We start from the raw sequence: 22,105 nt of genomic DNA, 5'->3' as shown, positions 1-22,105 counted from the left end.
AAATTTCTATGATGATAGCCAGCTCATAATACATAAAACTCCCTTCCAGGTCGGATTTTTGCTGCTGTGATTGTATCAAGAACTAGTTGAGAAGGAATTTAGAATAATAATCTGATTGACTAACAGTTATCTCTGGATCAGCTCAGGTTTTCTTTCCCAAATTAGGATTCATGGTAAAGGTACCAGTGGGCTCTCCTGGGCCCCCTTGTCTGGCCCTAGGACAGTGCCACCTGTTGGACAGGCTTGGTTTAGGTAGGGAACCTGAGAGGTGGGATCATCTACTCAAAGGAATTTCCCCTGGAGTAGAGGGAAGCAACTGGACATCCGGGGAATCCTGATGCCAGAGCCACCTCCTAAAATTTATGGCCATAGGCCTCAGGCTTCCGGGCTTAAAAAACTGTCTAAGTGATTTCAGTGTACCCACAAGGCTGAGAAACACTAGGCAAATATTTTATTTAGGAAAACAGCCAACCCACGAGCTCTACGGCTCTAGAGGTGGTATCTCTCTATATTTTTAACAGAATTAGACCAATAAACAATAAAAATGAACACAAATTCCTCATCTGTAGTTACCTCTTCCTAAATTTAAAAGCTTACTTACCTGTCGTTGCTCAGAACTTACTGGGTCATTTCAGAGCTCCTGACCCATTTGCCCAGCTGGTTTTGGTTGTATTACAGATGAAGATTGGATTGGCCTTCTTCACATTTGCCTGTTGTCTATGAGTACTTGTTCTTTTTGTCGTCCTGGGTTCGACAACGCTCACTGGCCCCACCTTGGTCCGTCTGTAGTAGTGGGTGGGATGGCCAGTCTTCTGGCATGGCTCTACCCTTTCAAAGGCCAAGTTTGGGATGCTCACATCTATGTGCACACTGTGAACTGACTGTCCTCTTACTTGTTTAATTATAGCTAAGTCCTAGATTTCTTCCTTATGTTCCTGCTGCTCCTCCTCCTCCCTGTCCTCCCTGTCCTGACCCCATCCTCCTTCTTTTTCTTCCTCCTCCTCTTCTTCCTCCTTCTCCTCCTCTCCACCTCCTCCTCCTTCTTCTTTTTCTTCTTCTAATTACCCCTTCTTCTCCTCTCCCTTCCCTCTCACCCTCCTCCCCACCTTCTCCTCCTTTTCCTCCTACTCCTCCTCCCCCTCCTCCTCCCCCTTCTCCTTCTCCTCCTCGTCCTCCTCCCCCTTCTTCTCCTCCTTCTCCTCCTGCTCCTCCTCCTCCTTCTTCAAGAAAGATCAGATTTTCTTTTTTTTCTACTAACAGAAAGATTTTGAACAAATTGGTATGTCATTCCCTGCTTCCTCCCCCAGTATTTATAACTGGATTATCTGCTCTGGGTTATCAAAGTCAAAACAGCATAATCCAGACTGACTTCAGCCCTTTTGGACAGCTTTCCTGTGGTGCTTGCAGACACTCAAAGATACAAAGTGATGTCTGCATTAGCCTGAGGAAAGCCCAGGAAAGCACATTACCTGGTTTTGGGAGCCTTTTTCTGTCTTCCAATAATAAAGTTAATTCAAAATTAAATGATACTCAGAGACAAGTAGGGAAAGTAAGTCATGTCTTTGAAAACCCGTTCTAAACTCTTCAGTGAACAGAGTGCTTACGTAGGGTTAGCGTAATTAGCGGGTGAGGCCAGGATTTCTACTTACCAAGTTTCCGGGAGCTGTTTCCAGAATTTAGCCCATTAGCTGACATATTGTTCTCAGTACTTTATTTTTTGAACATCATGTTTATAACTGTCTTCCCCTCTGGGTCTATACACAGAACATGCTGCTTTTCTTTTGACTGTATTTTGGACAAATAAAAATGCAATGAAGATTAATTGCCGTATCTTCCTAATAATCTTGCTGAGGGACACATCATGGTCTTGCTGGCATTGTTCTGTGGAGAAAGAGTGGTCTCATGCGAGGAACTCTGTCAGGTCCTATAGTTAGATGTCCTTAGATGTGAGTGTAACTGCTTATCTCTGTGGCTCTGGGCAGGTCACGCAGGCTTTCTGAGTCTCGTTTCTTCAGATGGTGGGGTCACACCTCCTTGGGGTGGTTTAAATGAGGTACCAGATGCAAAACTCCAGATACAGTGTGCGGCACAAAAGACAGGCCTAATGGATGGTAATGTGATTTACCCACCTGGCTTTCAGCTCCTTATATGTACCTTTTCCCTTTTCAGCACAAGTAGAACATCTTACCTTATAGTTCATTCTGGGTTTGCTTCATCTCATTTTTCAAATAATAAATTCCTTAAAAGTAAGCCTCTGTGTTTCTCACTTCTCCAGAAACCACGTCCTGAGTATATGTTGATAAATAAGTCAATAATCCATCATATGGTTAATGAGCTTAAATAAGAAAGGAGAGCTTTTCTCTTTCTTTTCTTTTTTTTTTTTTTTTTTTTTTTTGGTTCATTTTTCAGCTTTGTTTTAACTTCAACAATGCTGGTTTAGGCAACTGTTTTTTTATTTAGGCATTGAAAGAGTCTGAGCTGTGTGCAGATTCTGTAATCAATTTCTTCCCTTGTGGAAACTGGAACACGAATGCAGGATGATGGGAAGCACACTGCATGGGAAAATTCTCACTCACAGTTGGACATGGAGCTCTGTTCATGTGACTAGCAATGTAGCAGGCTCAGGCAGGGCTGATGATTGCTTGTAACTTCATTTATAATGAATAGCCAGAGTCCTTTCAGGAAAAGGATCCCTGAAAAAATAGAGAACAGTTCAGTTAAAAACAAGGATTAAAGGGACACCTGGCTGACTCAGCTGGTTAAGTCCTCAACTCTTGATTTCAGGTCAGGTTGCGAGATCGAGCCCTGTGTCAGGCTCCAAGTGGACCATGGAGCATTGTCCCCAAGTTTGAAAATAGAGTGCTTTTTAAAATTAGATTATCTGATAAGAATATAGATTTTACGGTGAAAGGACAAATTTGTCAAAAAGATGGGCCAGTAATTATTATATGTGGGTTTGTACTTTATAACTTTTTTTGTCAACCGCTGCTATTGATTATCATGAGGAAACAAAATCACTTGGATTCTGACTGTTTTGACAGAAAATACTTGAATTCTGAATACTTTTTATTCATAGAAATCTTAGATCTGAAAAGAATGTTAAAATCAATCCAGTTGCATGTACTCGGGTTTTACCTATTCAGAAACAGTGACCCAGGAAGTTGAGTAACTTCCGCAAACATCTCAGGCGGTTGTAAATTTAGAGCTGGTCTTCTGCTCTCTGATTGGAGCGGTTTCTACTGTTGATTTGCTATCCCATGATCTTTTAAAAGGTTTATAGTTTACATGACAGCATTTCTACAAAAACCCCTATATCCTTTTGTTTAAAAAAAGTGTGAGTGACACTGAAACTAATAAAAACATTATTATTATTTAAAGCAGTTATCGAAACATTCAACTTGGTGGTCTCGTTCTTGCAGTTTTCAGGAAAGTCAAGTTTTGAATGTAAACTGGAACCTCCGTAGAATTTTTCTTTGAGTCTAACCTAAAGGAAACAGCCCATAAAATTTTCTGGGCAGATTTCCAGCATTGTAGCACACGCAGATTGCCCTGTCTAGTAAAGAGTTTCAGGAAGAAAGAATGCAAGAGGCTTGTGAAATTGTTTTCCGTTGAGGTTCTAAACATTCACGAAAAGCTTGTCTCTATATTCCCTTCAATAAGAGCATGGGACTTCACGGTTTGCTCTGGCTTCTTAGCTCTCTTTTCAAATGAAACAAAGTTCTGTGTGTAGAGAATATGTTTATGTGTGTGCATGTATCTGCATGTGTATATATGCATGTATGTATTTATATACAATATATATAACACATGTACCGATTATATATTGAATCCGTTTCTGTATGCAAAATCAAGTAAGTGATGCATTCACATTTCTAAAGGTACAGCAGGATGTACAGTGGGGGGCTCTCCCTCTAACGCCCCTCTTCTGTGCAAGAAACCCTTTCTCCAGAAACTACCACTTCTACCAGTTCCTTTTGCAGCTTCTACAGATAATCTAAATATTTGTATTTCCATATCTATTTACAACTCTATAAATATTCATTTAAAAGTACAAATACTATACACATGGTTCTATGCCAGGCTTTTTAAAGAAATTTATAACATGTCTGGGAGATTGTACCAGATCAGCACACATAAAGCTGCTTCGTTCATTTTAATGACTGCATTGTATCAGCACTGCATTATGAGTATAGTGTTTAATATTACATTCTACCACATGAAATATTAATATTATGCTAGTATTTATTTATCGATTTAATTTTAGCTTTATTTATATTTATTAATACCATATTAATCTATAATCAGACCTCCACTGATGTTTAACTTGCTCCCTATCTTTTGCTCTTTCATGTTAAGAAATATGTCAGTTGTACACATAGGAGTTTTTCTGTAGATGAGAAGGATTCCTAGGTTGAATGAATTATGTACATTTGTAATTTTGATTGATATTGCTAACATGTTCTTCATTTCATCACCATTTCCCCAGCATTATAATGTGTTCAACAATCTCTTTTTTGCGGGGGGTGCCTGGGTGGCTTAGTGGGTTAAAGCCTCTGCCTTCAGCTCAGGTCATGATCCCAGGGTCCTGGGATCGAACCCCGCATCAGGCTCTCTGCTCAGCAGGGAGCCTGCTTCCCCCTCTTTCTTTGCTTGCCTCTCTGCCTACTTGTGATCTCTGTCTGTCAAATAAATAAAACCTTAAAAAAAAAAAACAAAAAACTTTTTTTTTTTTTTTTTTAGAGATTTTATTTATTTATTTGACAGAGGGAGAGACAGCCAGGGAGGGAACACAAGCAGGGGCAGAGGGAGAGAGAGAAGCAGGCTTCCTGCTGAGCAGGGAGCCCAATGCGGGGCTTGATCCCAGGACCCTGGGATCATGACCTGAGCCAAAGGCAGATGCTTAATAACTGAGCCACCCAGGTGCCCTTCACCAAACTTTTTGATACTAGTCTAATGGGTGAAAAGTATTCTCCCATGTAGTTGTGATTTTCATTGCTCTAATGTGAGTAAGGTTGATCATTTTTTCATATGCTTAAGAGCCATTTATATTTCCTTTTCTGTGAGCCATCCGTTCTTTTTTCTTCCTTCCTTCCTTCCTTCCTTCCCTTCCTCCATGCCCTCCCTTCCTTCCTCTCCCACCTTCCTTGCTTCCTTCTGTCCTTTTTTTTTTTTTCCTGCGTTCCAGACTTCTTATCATTGACTGTATAAAAAATTAACCTGTGGGGCTTATGAACTGTAGGACTGCTCACCTGCCCCGATTGTCATGTATGTTTTTGGTGGAGTTTTGTTTGTTTTAGAATGCTGTAAGTTCTGTTTTAATGTGTTGAATTTATCAGTCTTGTGTTATGCCATTCATAGGAAGACTTTCTCCATTCTAAGATCATAAACGCAAACTTCCCACTCGTTGTCCCTGTGCTGTGATGGCTTCACTTTTTGAAGTTAATCAATTAGGGGCAGCTGGTAGCTCAGAGAGTTAAGCATCTGCCTTCACCTCATACTCATAGTATGTTTATCTTTTCATATACTGCTCAATTCCATTTGCTAATTTTTGAATTTAGGATTTACGTAAGTATTTATGTAGAAGATGCGTAAGTAGTTTCTTTTTGTGTATTTTCTTTGTTAGGTGTTGATATCAATATTATACCTTACTCTTTAAATAAGTATTTAGAAACTTTCCTTCTTTTACTTTGTGTGGAATAGTTTAAATTTTATCAGAATTGTCCCTTTACACCTGCTGAGAATTCACCTCTGAAGCCATCTAGGTCTGTCTTTGTTTATTTATGTATTTATTTTTTTATTTTGTTTATGTATGTATTTATTTATTTATGTATTATATATGTATTTATTTCTCAGAAGAGTAGTCAGGAGGATAGCCCTTCGATTTCTATTTCATTATTGTATTGACCTGTTTAAATTTTTTGTGTTTTTTTTTTTTTTTAAAGGAGTGTGATTCCTTAAGTATATATGACACGATATTTAATAAACATCTTCTGGTCATACTTCTGGTCATACTCCTGATGAAGGGTGATATCAGTAATGTTGACTTATTGTTTTTGACAGTGGTAGCTCTTTTCTCATGATTGGTGTTCTACGGTATTTGACAGTTATGTCTGCCATTCCCAAATCTAGACACTAAAGACTGTTCCATTTTTTATTGTTGAGATGGTGGTATCTTAAACCCTAACGTTTGCTTGCACTGCTCTGTAGACCTCCATTATTGTGGTCTTTGGTACACTTGAGGAAGGGAGCCCAGTTTTATGGCCGGTCATGTGGCCTGCACATTGCCTGTCCTTAAGAGAGACACAGTTGATCTGTCTTGGGCTTGTTCGTTGTAGGTTCCCAGTTATTCCAGTGAATGCAGTATTTATTTAGTATCTACTGTGTGTGTGTTTGCAGAGGATATAATATCCCAAGAGACAACATATGTTATGAAAGCAAAATTGAATTAAATAAATATTGGTAAAGATATGTATTCAGAGAAGATTGAAGGATACAGTTTTCATGCTTGCCTAGGGGAGAATGACTTTGAAATAATTTTTAGATAGAATGGAAAGTAAATATTGATTCAGTAACTCTTCTATATCTGGCCTGTATTTACAAATTAATATAGAGATAAAACTGTTTTAGCAATATTTTTGCTTTCCCATATGAATTGGGTAATATGCCAGGAAAAAGAAATCAGCCCTAGAGTAACAGAGCTACAAGGAATGAAAATGCTCATCTACATTTAGATTATGCTTATTTTAAAACATGTTAAGAAAAAAAAGTGTTGGTAGTGGATAATTGTACTGGGTCATGTTGAAGATTTATTGACAAAATACTCTTTCCTTTTCTCACAGATTTATCTAAAAACAGACTGGTCGAAGTCCCAATGGAATTGTGCCATTTCGTATCACTGGAAATTCTTAATCTGTATCATAATTGTATCAGAGTCATTCCTGAGGCCATCATTAATCTGCAGATGCTGACCTACTTAAACTTGAGGTAGGTTGACTTCTAAGGATTGTAATCAAATTCAGTGAAAAAAACCCCAATTAACTGTGCTTTCATTTCTATAAGTTTTTTTTTCTCTTTGCAAATCCTGATCACCCTTTGATTATTTAAGATTATTTATTTAAGATTATTATTTAAAATTATTTAAGAACTACCTGTCATAATAAATTAGTAGGGCTATTAATATTGTTTTCGGTGCTAGACTTCTCTGAATATCAGTAGGGCAAGATATTTTTGTTTATTTTTTTTACAGTAATTTATGTGGTATCATTTATACTTTTTGGTTTTTTTGGTGCTTGGTATATTGTCTTCATGTATTGATGTAGTTTTTGGAGGCGGAAGGCTAAAGGACGTGAGGAAAGAATTTGAGGGTTGTGACAAATTGGGGCCTTGCTGGTCTTTGGGAGTTTTTGTACCTTTGGATTTGCTACTTAGTACTGTCTGAGCCTGTTCCCTTTTGGCCATCTGGGAAAATTCAAGAGCACTGACCAACTGCAGCAAGATGAGAAGTTTGCTGTCTTTGACCCCATTCAATTAGGTCAGCATTTGCTGAGGACAGGCCAGTGGGCTGTACTGATTCCCTAATTATGCACGCACGGTGTAACATATTAACACCCCTGAGCAGCCCTGAAGTTAAGAAAATCAACTTACATAAGGCCCAGGTTTTAGACTGTGCTGTAACTGTCCGCTGCTCTGGACAGATTTTGGTTCCTTGTCTCCTAAATATTTGACTCACACAGGATGTCAGGAGAGAAATAGGGGAACCGTTAAATCAAATCTATCTCTACTATGAATGCAAGGTTCCAGAGTTCAAGCTGGAGCAAAGCCTCTCCCCATGTCAGTGGCATGATCTTGGTGTGGGAAGAACAGCACCTGATTAGCAGGGCTGGTGTAGTGTCACAAACATGCCAAACATGCCAAATTCCCAATGAACCAGATGGAGCCATTAACTTATGATAATAATGTCCTTTTTTTTGTTTGTTTGTTTGTTGGTTGGTTGGTTGGTTGGCTTATGGTTGGCCACGTAGAGTTGGGGTCTTCTCTTGCTTTCTTTGTGGTCAAAAATGGATTTCCACTGTGCTTCATTAGGTGTGCATATCCTTCTTGGGAGTCAAAAAACAATCCTAGTCATGTTTTGAAGTGGGTTAGTGAATAGGATGTAAGTTACTATTTTTTTTTTTTAAGATTTTATTTATTTATTTGACAGATTACAAGTAGGCAGAGAGGCAGTCAGAGAGAGGAGGAAGCAGGCTTCCTGCTGAGCAGAGAGCCCGATGCGGGGCTCGATCCCAGGACCCTGGGATCATGACCTGAGCTGAAGGCAGAGGCCTTAACCCACTGAGCCACCCAGGCGCCCCGGATGTAAGTTACTATTAGCATAGCCTAGAGGCTTATAGAACTACCTTCCACTTCTCTAGGTTTATAGTTGATCTGACCCTTTTGAGTTTCCCTGAATAAGATAATCTAAATTATTTCTGCAACAGCACAATGTTCATTACCTTGGAGTTGACTGATGGAGTCAATGGAGTGGTGTCTATCGGGTTTGGTTCACTATTGCCCTGAATCATCTGCCCTCTAATTCAAGCCTGCATGGAGGCAGTATCCCAAGAGCGCATGCAGTTGGTGTGTTTAATTACCTAGGTTTGTCCTGCTGTGACGCTTTTCACCTCCAGTAGTCCTACATGCAACACATGGGGAGATGTAAGTTTATACTGTTACACGAAGTCCATACACAATGAGAAGCTGCTGGGTATAGATGAGATCTCTCTTCTGGTATGATACGAACTATAAAATTCTACAAACATGAGGTAATCTAATCTTGAAATTTATATTATTCTTTAAAAGCACTAATATGATTGGTTTTGGTGTGATGATTTTCACATTGGGCTCAGTCGAGAGTGGAATAATACTGCTATCTTCAGATGGTAGGAAGGATATATTGATGTGTGGGTTTCAAGGTCCTTTAGTGCAAGAACAGAGTGAGCCATTGGGACTGAGGATGCTGAAGGGGAACTGTGTGGGTATATTGTAAACAATTTTTGGTGAATTCCTAGGTGATAGGAAGAAGAAATAGATAAAGGGACTGTTGAAGCTCTTTTCTTTTTTTTTCTGTTGAAGCTCTTTAAACAGTGTTTTCTGTTTAATTCCTTGTTTGCCTCTATCTTTTCTTCCCTTTATATAGGTCACTTTTATTCTGTGTTTTCTTTGCTCACATCTCTACTTTAATATTACTTTGCTTTAAGACATATTCTGTAGTGAATCCTGACTCTTCAGAGGAATTGATAACTACATGGAGAAAATTTAAAAATATATTATCTCTTTCTTTTCAGAGGAGTTCTGTCAGGGTATATAAAAAATGTATGGACATCCTTGGGGTGTCTGGGTAGCTCAGTCAGTTAAGCAACCAAATCTTGATTTTGGTTCAGATCATGATCTCAGGGTCATGAGATTGAGCTCCTTGAAGGGCTCCATACTAGGCATGGGGCCTCTTTAAGATTTTCTCTCTCCCTCTCCTTCTGCCCCCCTCACTGCTCATGTACTCTCTCTCTCTCCCTAAAAAGAAGGCAGGCAGGCATATGTATATCCTCTAAACTCTTTCAAAGACAAGTTATACACACACACACACACACACACACACACACACAATTATTTTTGGTACCTCTTTTGAGTTTATTTCATGAATATAAATATGTAACATAAAATAATAACATAGGGCAAGCTTTGAAGTGACCACGAAGATGGCAGCTTGTTCAACTGTAAAACCTTTAACTCCTGATTTATAGGTTTGGTGAGAATTGGACACTTGAAACTGAGTTATTTCTCTGTTTGATAGTGATTTGAAGTGGAATGTTTTATTTGTCTAAAGGATCCACTATTGCTTATAAAATAGTAGACGACTGTCACATCTGCTTATTTGCAGGCATGTAATAAATGTCTAAAAAATACCAGTGGCATCTAACAAAATTGTTAACTCTTCTAAGATGCTGAGCAATGTCATTCGCATGATAGTGGTGTCTTTGTGAGTTCTTTCTGTCTCAAACTCCTACCCCACTTCCAGCCACCCTCCAGCTGCTGACCAGGGGGACATGTAGAATATTGTCCTTGTGTGTGATCATGATATATGTCCCCTCCTTGATATCCAGGACCAGGTGTTATGGCCTTTTCAGGTCTTTTCTGCCTATCATAACAATTAAGTCAGTGAAATAATATGTATTTCTTCTTGGGTATGGTGGAGGGGCATGGTGGACTCTGGCTAACTTGAGCCTCTGGAGAAGAGGCTGCCCATCGGTTTACTTGAAAAGGAAACAGAGGGACTCAGGATGCTGCAGACATACTAACTCATAGACGAATTACCAGGTTGTCTTCAGTGCAGTTTTTGTTTTTGTTTTTGTTTTTGTTTGTTTGTTTGTTTTGTGATAAGTTGCATACTCTGCCAAGGAAAAGAGCTTATGTTCTAGACAGAAGCATATCATCAAATCATGGCATTATCACCAATTTAGATGTATCAGAGAAAATCTGTATAAGTTTCAAAAAATTAAAGAAAAATGAAATTGCTTTTAGGCATACACTTAAGGTAGACTGTATCAACCATAGCATGTTCTGAAACAGCTTTAACAAATAGGCAAGTTCATCAGGTTTTATAAATAAGTACCTGGAAACACTTTCTCTTTTGTGGTACTTAGGGGTTTTTCCTCTTGTTTGTATTAACTACGAATAAAGAACTGTGGGATAAAGTAATGCAGAGAAACTGCTTTTCAAATTTTCACAGATTTCATATTTCTTTCTTTCTCTTTATTTTTTTAAGATTTTATTTATTTATTTGACAGACAGAGATCACAAGTAGGCAGAGAGGCAGGCAGAGAGAGAGGAGGAAGCAGGCTTCCTGCTGAGCAGAGAGCCCGATGCAGGGCTCAATCCCAAAACCCTGGGATCATGACCCGAGCCGAAAGCAGAGGCTTTAACCCACTGAGCCACCCAGGTGCCCCCAGATTTCATATTTCTACACTTAAAATTAAGCACGGTCTCGCTGTATTTTTAGTCTTTTCTCTTTTTTAATAAGTCACATGTGGAAATTGCTAGTTTTGTAGGTTTCAAAGCAGGCGGGATGCCGTGTGATGCTACTGTGAATCGATAGTAGGTATTCTGGTGGGGTGAACAACCAGAAGTATTTGATGGTCGCAGTGATACCGAAGACAATGAAGCTGATGGTGGTGGTGGTGATATGCCCCTGCCTATACGGCTTCTCGGCTAGTGGGATCTCTCACAGATGCTATCTTTAAATGTCAGATGGTTACTTAGTGCCAGAAACCCAAGTCCTGTCTTAGGCCAGAGAGATGGGTTTCATTAACACTTGCAAAATAAAACCCTTTGCTGTGCAATACAGTGAAAAACACTTTGGCGTTTTCCCACACGGTAGGAATGATAAATTTGTGGAAAACACTAATTTATTGCTGTTCACATAGCCTGAGTTTGAAGGCTCTGGGCTTTTAATCTTTGCGTCTTGGTATTCACAACAAAAGGTTATGTGTGTTTAGTGTAGGTGCCACTGTGTTTCTTCCTGTTGTAAAGTGTCTTAATCCCAGAAATGTGGCCAAGAACAATAAAAATGGTTAAGCAAGACCTGTTCCTACACAGGAGCAAACACTTGGAAACTGAGCGCCACAGGAAAGCCATATTACAAAGTTTAAAATCTATTTTAAGGTGCTGGAGAGGTTGTTGATGATGAGACCCATGAAGAAAAGGTACCTTGGGAAAATAGAACAACCCAAGGCAGCAAAACTCTTGGCTAGGACCAGAGAGGTGCGATGAGTCTTAGAATAAGAACTTCAGCTTTTGAAAAGTTAGGTCTCGGAGAGGTTCAGGAATAGAAGCAGCTAAAAAATGAAAGTTCTTTACTGCCTTTGATCGTACTACTTCCAGAACTCTTGGTGAGTGGTTTTAGTTCCTGACAGTGAAACACACAGCAGGGGAGCTGGGTTCTTCATTAGAAGCCCCTTGGGTGGGACGCCTGGGTGGCTCAGTTGGTTAAGCAGCTGCCTTCGGCTCAGGTCATGATCCCAGCGTCCTGGGATCGAGTCCCACATCGGGCTCCTTGTTCTGTGGGGAGCCTGCTTCTCCCTCTGCCTCTGTCTGCCTGTGCTCGCTCTCTCTCTCTCTGACAAATAAATAAAAAATCTTAAAAAAAAAAAAAAAAAAAAAAAGCCCCTTGGGCGCGTGGGTGGCTCAGTCTGTTAAGCGTCTGACTCTTGGTTTCCACTCAGGTCATGATCTCAGGCTCTTGAGATTAAGCCCCGCTTTGGGCTCTGTGCTCAGCACGGAGTCTGCTTGCCTCTCTCCCACTGCTCCTTCCCCTGCACTCTCTCTCTCTCAAATAAATAAATAAAATCTTAAAAAAAATTAAAAAGGAGTTCCTGTCTCTAGGAGTAGTTTCTGAGGCATTGCCTATAAAGAAAAGGGCAGCCTATTGAACAAAATGTTATCACACCATAAAAGGAATCTGGTTTGGATGCTTTTTCTGAAGCCTGGCATCCTTTTTGGCTGCTAAACAATGTGCAGAAAGAGCCAAGTTCCTGATGGCCATGTAACCTGTATCCCCACATTCCTTTGTGGGGGCGGGGGTCATTGTGAGAAATTATCTTTAATCCTAAGGACATCTTGCTATTTGAAAGATCAGAGGAGCACCTAGCATATAAGAGTTGTCTCAGAAAGCACAGATTTTATGTATTTGTTGTAAACTAAAAATTGATTTTCTTCTTCAGAATTTTAGTTTTATCCTCAAGAAACGCACCTCTTCGTGCACTGATGTTTCTGAAGAAGGTCTCAATTGTGAGATAGCATTTATTCTTTCTAGAAACTGAGAAAATTGACGGTGTCTTCCTACCCTGGAAAAGGGGAGGAGTTTTTGTCAATTCAAGACAAACTTCTATCCCAAATCCTTTTATGAAGAACTTATTGTATTTTCAAAGGGAAAATGATATATTTTGGAACTGGTCTGGGGTAGCTAGGTTGTGTTCTGTGAAATGACAGATCAGAAGGAAGATTCCAAAACACAGTGAACCATGTTGGAATTTGGAAGCATCATCTTAAAATTTGAAAATGTTTTTTGTAGAATGCTATAGTTGGAAGTGACCACTGGGTCATTGGTTGCACAAGCAGCAGTGTGTGTGTTAAGCCTTGTTTTTTCTAGTGTGCTCACTGAGCATTTGTTCTCAAGGCAGAACCTAGAGACAGTCGTCCCTAAAAATTTATATTTTGCAGTGCCTATAAAATTATGTACATTGGCATTGGTAGTTGTTGGGTTTTGCTAAACGTGAATGAGTTAATAATAGGATATTTCTTACCAGATTCCATTCCTTTTAGTAGAGTTCATACTTGGCAAGACTTCCAAAGAGGATTTTTCCATTATACATGTCACCTGATCACAGATGTTGTTTTAGATCAGAGTTTGTATTAAACAGAGGAACAGAGAGACACAAAAGGGACATTATGGCTTTGATGGCTAGAGCACTGTCAGAATGTGTTGTTTTTTTCAGGTCTATTTCTGATCTTAATGCAGCACTTAAGATCTTTGTGCTGCAGATTTTCCCTCCAAAAATGGGGTAAATACCTACTCCTAATTGACTATACAGATGTTTTGTTTATAGTAATTCTCAGAGTTTTTTCTGCAAGCCCAAATGAGCAAGATGCAAGTTACATTTATTTTTCTAACTAGACAAATGAAGACCCTTTGAAACATTTCCATTCCATCAACAATCAACTTATTCTATTTCCTCTAAGAACACTGCAGTTTGCCAGGTCTTTGTCATCAAGAAGAGGGAACGAGAAAAGGAGTGTATATGCAATGAGGAGGGTGTGGATTTTTGGAATCTTCATCATCATCATCATCATCATCATTTTTTTTTTTTTTTTAAGATTTCATTTATTTGAGAGAGAGAGAGAGAGAGCATGAAAGGGGTGAGGGGAAGAGGGAGAAGCTGGCTCCCTGATGAGCAGAGGGCCTAATGTGGGACTTGATCCTGGGACTCCAGGATCATGACCTGAGCCGAAGGCAGTTGCTTAACCAACTAAGCCACCCCAGGTGCCCCATCATCATCTCTTAATAGCCAAATAAGATTTAGCTGGTACACCGTCATATTTGGGCCCTTCCACAACCCTTTACTTTAGGTGGGAAACAGGAAAGTGATTTATCCCCCAGCCACACCAGTTCATACATAAGTATAGTAGAAATTAGTGGAATTTATTTCTGTGGCATTTATAGTTTGCCTGGCATTTTCACTTTTGTTCCCTTGTCTAACATTAATGATGCTTGATTGTATTCCTTGCCCTTTGGGAGAGTTTCATAGTCTTAAAAATAGTTGTTAGAGAATTGTCCAGGAGACCAACCTAAATATTTAAATAAGGAGGGCATTTTTAAATTTTAAAAAATTTCTACTGTATCTGTAGTTGGTTTGCCTTTCTAATTCCTGGTGCTGTGAATTTTGTTTTCCTTTATTATTTATTATTATTATTATTTCCTTTATTATTTATTATTCCTTTATTTCCTTTTTTAATTAAATTGATTAAATTAAAAGTTTGTTTCGACTGTGTATATTTTTGTCAGATCAACTTTTAATTTTAGTGACCAACTTTTTTCGGTTTTTATTTTCTATTTTATTAGTTTTCGATTTTTATCTATCAAATTTCCATCTGTCTGTTTTCTTATATGTTTGTTCTTTTTCTAATTTCTGGAGTTTGAGATGTGTATTCAATAATCTCTGTTTATTTTTTTTCCCCTCATAGGAGCATTTAAGATTATGGATTTCCCTGTGTGTAGCACTTTAGCTCATTCCTTAAAGTTGTGATGTGTCATATTCTTAAGCTCACTCTTAAAACTTTTCTAATTTTCATTATTCTTTTATTTATTTATTTTTTTAAAGATTTCATTTATTTATTAGACACCGCAAGAGAGGGGACACAAGCAGGGGAAGTGGGGGAGGCAGAAGCAGGCTTCTGTGGGGCTAGATGTGGGGCTTGATCCCAGGACCCTGGGATCATGACCTGAGCTGAAGGCAGATGCTTAACAACTGAGCCCCCCAGGTGCCCCTAATTTTCAGTATTACTTCTCTGACTCATGAGTTTGCTAGAATTGATTTTTAAAGTTACCTTTCAAAATTGATTTTTAATATTAGTGCATTGCATTTTGGGAATATTTTATTTGATGTTGATTCTTTATATTGATTGAGATGTATGTTATAGCCTGTGCTTGAGAAGAATGTATGTCCTTCTAAGTGTTGTATGTGGATTCCAGTAAAGCCATTAAGTATAAATTTAATTTGGAAGCTCACATCTTTTTTACCCCAAAACATCTTTTGTCTGCTTCATATATATCTGTTACTGTGAGATGTGCTTTAAGCAAAATAGGATGATTATAGATTTGCTTTTTCCCCTGTTATTCCATCAATTCTTTATGTATTTTAAGACCAAGTTATAGGCCGAGTATTTTGAGCCCAAGTTCAAAATTATATGTCTTTCTTGCAAACTGCAGGTTTTATCATTGTGTAGTGATTCACTTTATCCTGAGAATGCTTTTTTTTTTTAACTTACCATCTATTGTATATGAAATTAATACTTATGTCTTAGCTTTCTTGTAGAAGCTTTTGCTCGCACATATTTTTTCATTTTTTTCATCTTCAACCTTTCAACCTTAGTTTCGGTATGTATGTATGTGGATTTACATTTTTCTTTGTATTTTGTATTTTTTTTTTAATGAAGATTCTTATTGCCTTTTCCCTCCTGACCTTTCCTCCCTTCTAATGACTATTCCAAGTTTTATTTATTCTAATTTTTTTCTTCCTCTGGTTTAGAGGTTAGTCATTATATCTTTAGACTTTGAATTGAAAGGTTGCTTATATAAATTGTTACCATGAATATTTGACTTACAAAAGCCTGAAGGTAAAGGTAACAAATACCTCTTCCATCCTCCTTAAAGTAATAATGTTCATAGAAAGCTTAAACTGTTAAGTGTCCCTCTGCAAACTTGTGTATTATTTTTATTCTATATTTTAGGTCCATCTTGCTTTTTACTTTGAATTGAATTTTGATATTGTTTTTGTTGTGTGTATATATATATATATATATATATATATATATATATATATGTTTTTTGTTTTTGTTTTTTTTTTAACCAGATTTTCTGCTTTTTCATCTCACTCTTTTTTGGTTCAATCTCCTTCTTTTTAACATGCATTCTTAAGAAGTTTATTTGGTGATGGTATGCTTATGGTAAATACAGTCTTTTCCTGAACTATCTTTTCCCCTCATTCTTGAAAGAAGGTTCAATTCTTAGGATAAAATTTTAGGTATCTCCAAGCAACACAGAACTCTTCCCCACAACCTTTTTTTTTTTTTTTTTTTTGTGAGGCCTACCTATTAGCGTCTCCCAGGGTGGTGCTTTCCAAAACATCAGTTTGTAAACACTAACTTAGAAGAATTTTTATCACCCATTCACTCCTTTAAGAACTGACCTCATACTAAAAGAGAATGAGGTTAAAAAATGTGATCCCATCACCTGTCTGGGTGTTCTTTCTCTTTCTGCACCTTATCACTAGAATTCCACAAAGGTCAGTCTTTGGTCCTTAAATCTTCTCTCTCAGACCCATGCCTCAGGTGTCTCAAATATATCCTCTCCCCCTTTTTCCTGATTGCCAAAAATTTAGGTCCTCTTAGATGCTTATTGACTCCTCAAAATTGAGCATCTGCTAAACTAAGCTCATTTTCTTCTTTCCCAAATTAACATCCTTGTTCCTGTCCATGTTCCCAGTTTTCTCCACCCCCCTAGCTTGGAACCTCAGAAATTATCTTTGACCCTGTCCTCCACCCTTTTTCATAGAAATTAATCATTGAATGACCAGTCTAGCATCTCATTGCCTCCTGATTAGAATCTGAGGTCCTCCTCCTACTATTTTCCGGGTTTCCCTTCACTTTGTATTCCAAAGTCAATGAAAATAGGCAGTGTTATATTGAAGAAGAGCACAGACATTACGATGAAGCCTGGCCTACCTAGTTTCAAACCACACATCACAGAGCACTAGCTAGGCAATTTGGAGCAAGTTCTTTAAACTCTCTGAACAACATCAGTTTTTGCATCTGAAAGGTTGGCGGTTTAATGGTTCTATTACATGACTGTTGCTTATATTACATGACTGTTGTGAATATAAATAAAATAATAGTTGTCTAAGTGCCTAGCACAGTGCTTTATACATCATAACTACCCAAGAAATGTTTCTGGAATTGTCTAATCAGGTTTTGTAGTGTGCTATGTCACATCTATTGCCACATGGGTTAAGAAAAAGAGTGCAGAAGATCTAGTAAAGTAAGTGGATTTTCTAGTATTGTTAGTAACGTGGATATGGTGCTGATTTGTAAAAGTATTAGAACAGTTAAATGGAACCTTGTTATTACAGGCTGTCAAGTTACATGACAGGAGCTCTCTGAAGACTCATTTTCTTGGAAGAATAAGTAGGAAAAAAGAAGGATGTATATAGACATATTCATATAATTAATTCCACCTGCATTTAAAAATTCCTGGAAATAGATGGAGAGATATATGTTTAAATGATAGACAAAATGTTCAAAAATGTTCAGGCATCTTAAATCTTACTATGAATATTTTGTATTCACTCAGAGTCCCTGGGTAGAATATTTTGTATTCACTCAGGGCTCCAGGGTCCGTCTGCCTAACTTGATCTGGGCAGCCTGTTCTCCTCTAAGTCAGTATGGATATCCCTTTCCTTTTGGGTGGAGGAAAAATGTCAAAGTAACATTTGGCTTGGTGGAGTTGCATGGAGGGGAAGGTGGGTAAGGTAGGCATCCTTGCCTGGTAATAGGAAGCTAGTGTCCATTCTATTTGGAGCATGGCTCCAAAAAGTGGAGAATTATCTTCAGTGCTAAGACATTTTTCTTAGCCATTTAGTGGTGGTTTCCCTAGGTGCCAGCAACAGTGTTTTGCAGAGCGGTGTTTTTCAAGACATAGGGCTTAGGCCTCTATAGTCTTAATACTTTTTATTTTGTTTGTTATTATTATTTTTTAAGTAGCCCCAATTCAGGGCTTGAACTCATAGCCCTGAGATCAAGACCTGAGGTGAGATTAAGAGTTGGATGTTTAACCAAACTGAGCCATCCAGGTGCCCCAATAGTCTTAATACTTAAAACCCCAAGTCTACATTCTTTCCTCTGAAGGTGTTGGCAATTAATATTCTTGGCTGGTATCTGATACTGCTTTCTCTTTAAATATCCAGAGCTTCCGTGATTTAGAACACTCAGCTCCATTTTAGAGTGAAGGTAGGGCATAATAAAATATTAAAGAGGAAATTTGAGGTCACAGTTTTTAGAGCCTCATCCTTTAAGAAATGACGAGCTCTGAGAAAAAAAAAAAAGGACAGGAAGTAACTGAGAAGGGGTGAGTTATCAATAATTACACTTTGAAATCTAATTACAGACATCGGCAGTGGTGGTTGCCGACCATGGAGAGTATAAAAAAGCGGAGTATTTTAAGCCAGGCTTTATTTATACTCAGGAGGAGACTGATAGGCTGTTATTGTGGGAACCAGCTTCAGCTGCAGTGGCCAAATATGGTGCAGGTATGCACGCGCAAAGGCACAGCAAAAGGGCTGGTGCAGCCACTGGCCCGAACTCTGAGCTGCTGTAGACGCTCCCTTTCTGCTTCTTGTTGCTCCTTTGGTTCTCCTTTCTGCAGCTAACTGCTTTGCTTCTCCAGACGGGGACTTCACACATGTAGAATGGGAAATGGATCGGTACGTAGTGCTCAACAGCTGGTTCACGATGCAGGTTTCGAAGGATGATTCTGTGTTGCTGGTCTCGAAGCATTTGAAGTTTTCTGGTGATGGCCACCCCCAAGTTGCAGACAGCCTAAGTGCTTTCAAAGTTCAGGTTCAGTATGGCTGCCCACATGTTGTGCATGCCCGAAATCTCAATCGCACGACTGCTTTACAGATCTCATGTCAAACAGGGTGAACGTGATAGTCACATAATTTGTATTTGTAGCATTAAAGTCTGCCAGAAGATCCCAGGCAATGTGAAGCGAGGTGCTGGTGGTGGTTGGGAGGAGTCTCAGGCATCTGCGGATGGTGGGAACACAGGGGGAGGACAGGCCATGAAGGGGAAGTACTCTGTCACCAGGGGAAGAGAGGGTGAGACATTTTGCCGTGGTGGGTTTTTCAGAATGGAGCCAGCAAGAAAAAGGAAATGGTTCTCTATAGATATTGTTCACTGATGTGTGTGTGTAATAAAGACCATTAACAGCCAAGTGTCATAAGCAAAAGAGAAAAAAAAAAACCATAAAAATGTTACTCTGCCTTGAATGAAAGGTAAACAGGGTATGCAGAAAAACAAAACAAAAACAAACAAAAAAGTACAACCCATAAACACAGAATTAAGTGAGATGTCCTTTGAAAGGACGCACACCACGCACAGAGAAACTCTTCGCACAAACAGTAGCAATAGCTACAGCGTGCTTGTTTGTTCCTTCCCCCAACCCCCACCCCAGCCAATACTCACAGAGGGCGAGCCTGCCCTGATCTCTCTGGGGCTGTTGAGGTGTGAGCTGGGACAGTTTGTGAATAGGCTTCTGATGGTTATTATTTCACACCATTATTTCAGTTACTCTTCAGAAACCAAACAGTAAATGAAGATGGTGACCCCTGGGTATTCATGTTTTCCCAGATAAATAGTAGGAACTTGGCATTTGGAGAAGGTTGGGGAGAGAAAGTCGTCCAAGTGCTTGTAGGAGCTAGTCTAGGGTTTCCAGAGTGGTCGTAGTTCACTTGGTTTCTCTTAGGCTGAAGTTGTGTAGCCCAGCCTGGTCCCTACTCTGCACGTCTCGGAGTGATCCTCTTTATGTTTCAGGGGTTTATGCTTTCAATGAATGCAACATGAAACCATATTTGAAAAGTGGTTGATATTTTAGCAGTTAGGAAATAAATAAAACGGAGCTAAGCACACACACACTTTTTTTTTGGTCATGCTCCTACTGCTTTTGCCATGTTAGCGGTCCGGTATCATTTTGTCTTGTTGTCGAGATTTAATGTTGGGCCAAGCACTTTTGCCTCCATACACTCATGTCTAATGTTAGATAAGCGTTATCATCTATGTTTTAATGATAACAAAATAGAGGAGTTAAATGTTTTACCTATACCAAATGTTTGTGGCAGAGACGAGATTTGAAGCCAGGCCTTCTAGTTCCATAGCTGGTGACCTTTTCACCAGTTGAGTAGGTGACTATGTTATGGAAGTCTTCCTATAAATTATTTTCTGCTGAGTGGGTTCTACCCTCAATTATTAAGTGAACCCATACACTATCCCAGTAAAATAAAAAATATATAGAGAGGATACCCTGATAATAAAATCACATGTAAGAATATAGTCTTTTTATTTATTTATTTACTTATTTGACAGAGAGAGACACAGTGAGAGAGGGAATACAAGCAGGGGGAATGGGAGAAGCAAGCGTCCCTCTAAGCAGGGAGCCCAATGTGGGACTCGATCCCAGGACCCTGGAATCATGACCCAAGCCAAAGGCAGATGCTCAACAACTGAGCCACCCAGGTGCCCCTATAGTATTTTTTTTTTAATCATCACATACTTTAGGGAAACTTTCTGATAAACCAATAATAAATAATGTTAAATACCACCATTAAGTCTAAAAACATGGATATTAATAAGTGTCATAGTCAAAACACATTAAATTAAGACTCTCTAGCAGTAAAACTGTATGGAAGTGAGATGGTTTGCAAATTCTTTAGTTTAAGAATTATGTTAAGTTCGGGATAGTGGATACTTGAAGCCAAGAGAAATTTATCCTGTAAACTAAAGCTATCAAAAGTGTTCAAATTATGTTTGAGTTGCCTTGTTTCATCTTGACATGAGGAAATAGACCAATAAATCTAATAGGGAGTCATTCGATTGAGAAAGATGAAGAGGAAGCGTCAGCAATAAACACGGCCCAGTAAAAACCTAACGCCTTTCCGCCTCTCCACCTCCCTCCCTGTGCCATCATCGTCCGTGCAGACTGGGCAGGGACAGTGAGAAGAGATGCTGGGCAAGATGTCTCAGGCTGCCATGACCAAATCTGTAATTTCTGCTTCTGAATGAGTGGCCCCTTTTCCCCCACTAAATCCTTTGTACTGAGTGAGTTAAAAAAATTTTTTTTTTTTAGATTTTGCTTTCAGGTAGAGCTTGCAAGGTAGATTTGAAAATAAATGTTGACTATTACCTTATCAGATTGTATACACCCTTATTTTAAACATTCTTTCTGCGCAGGGCCCATTTTTAGCCAAGAGGCCAGCAGGAGACAAGTGGGGAGCAAGACAGTTGCTTGAGGCCTGAGGCAATTATTTGCTTGAGAAAAATCGCTGCCAGATGAGTGGTTGGAATAATCTCAGGCTACCCATGTGGTCTTTAGTGGGTAGAGGATTAAAGGGAATGGAGTTTCTCCTGTCCTTTATAAATACTTGCTGGACAGCTAATGGGTTTTTGTGTGCATGTGTATTTCCTTTTTCTATCGGGGAAATTACAAGTCACATAGGAACATCCTGCGATAAAATATATGAAGTTGAGCCTGAGAGACTGGATCAATGAGATTGAAGAAATGTGACCTGGGTCTGTAGCGTGCTGTGTTATAACTAAAGTTCTGGCGTCTGGATTTATCTGCAGGTGACTAACTATAGTATAGCATGAGGCATAAATAAATAGGTTACTCCATCAGCAACTTTTAGCATAAAAAGCTTGTAACCCCCATCAAAGAAATCATGCTTACATTTAATTATGCTTAAATTTAAAATGCTTACATTTAAAATTAATATTAACATTTTAAATTGAAAATGCCTCAGTGTTATTTTATTTTAAATTAGTACCCACCCTAGAATTCCCATGAGCCTAATCCCATGTAATCTTAAATACTGTGCTTCTGAATGAGAAGAGCCCTCATTGCATTGCTTAAATGGTATGATAAGTGGCTCTCCTCGTTCAGTATCTGTTAATCTGATGAGATCCCTGCATTATGGTGAGACTGGGAATGGCTGAAATCTGAGTTTCCAAGCAAAGAAACACAGGAAGA

At 38.9% G+C, this 22,105-nt stretch overlaps 1 protein-coding gene across 4 annotated transcripts in view; it reads left to right on the top strand.

Moving 5' to 3' along the window:
- Window positions 1-22,105, top strand: part of LOC111146919 (leucine rich repeats and calponin homology domain containing 1) — a 190,776-nt gene that overhangs the window by 89,772 nt on the left and 78,899 nt on the right. For all 4 annotated transcript variants that reach the window (XM_022502685.1, XM_022502684.1, XM_022502683.1 and 1 more), the window contains one exon: window positions 6,840-6,984. In XM_022502685.1, the coding sequence (XP_022358393.1) occupies window positions 6,872-6,984 (113 nt within the window). In that variant the 5' untranslated portion in view covers window positions 6,840-6,871. The remainder of the gene's footprint in view (window positions 1-6,839; window positions 6,985-22,105) is intronic.

The sequence above is a fragment of the Enhydra lutris genome, unplaced genomic scaffold (assembly GCF_002288905.1).
Source record: "Enhydra lutris kenyoni isolate GAN:26980312 unplaced genomic scaffold, ASM228890v2 scaffoldscaffold15, whole genome shotgun sequence".
Taxonomy (NCBI): Eukaryota; Metazoa; Chordata; class Mammalia; order Carnivora; family Mustelidae; genus Enhydra; species Enhydra lutris.
The sequence above is the reverse complement of the archived record's forward strand: the minus strand, read 5'-3'. Positions and strand labels throughout refer to the sequence as shown.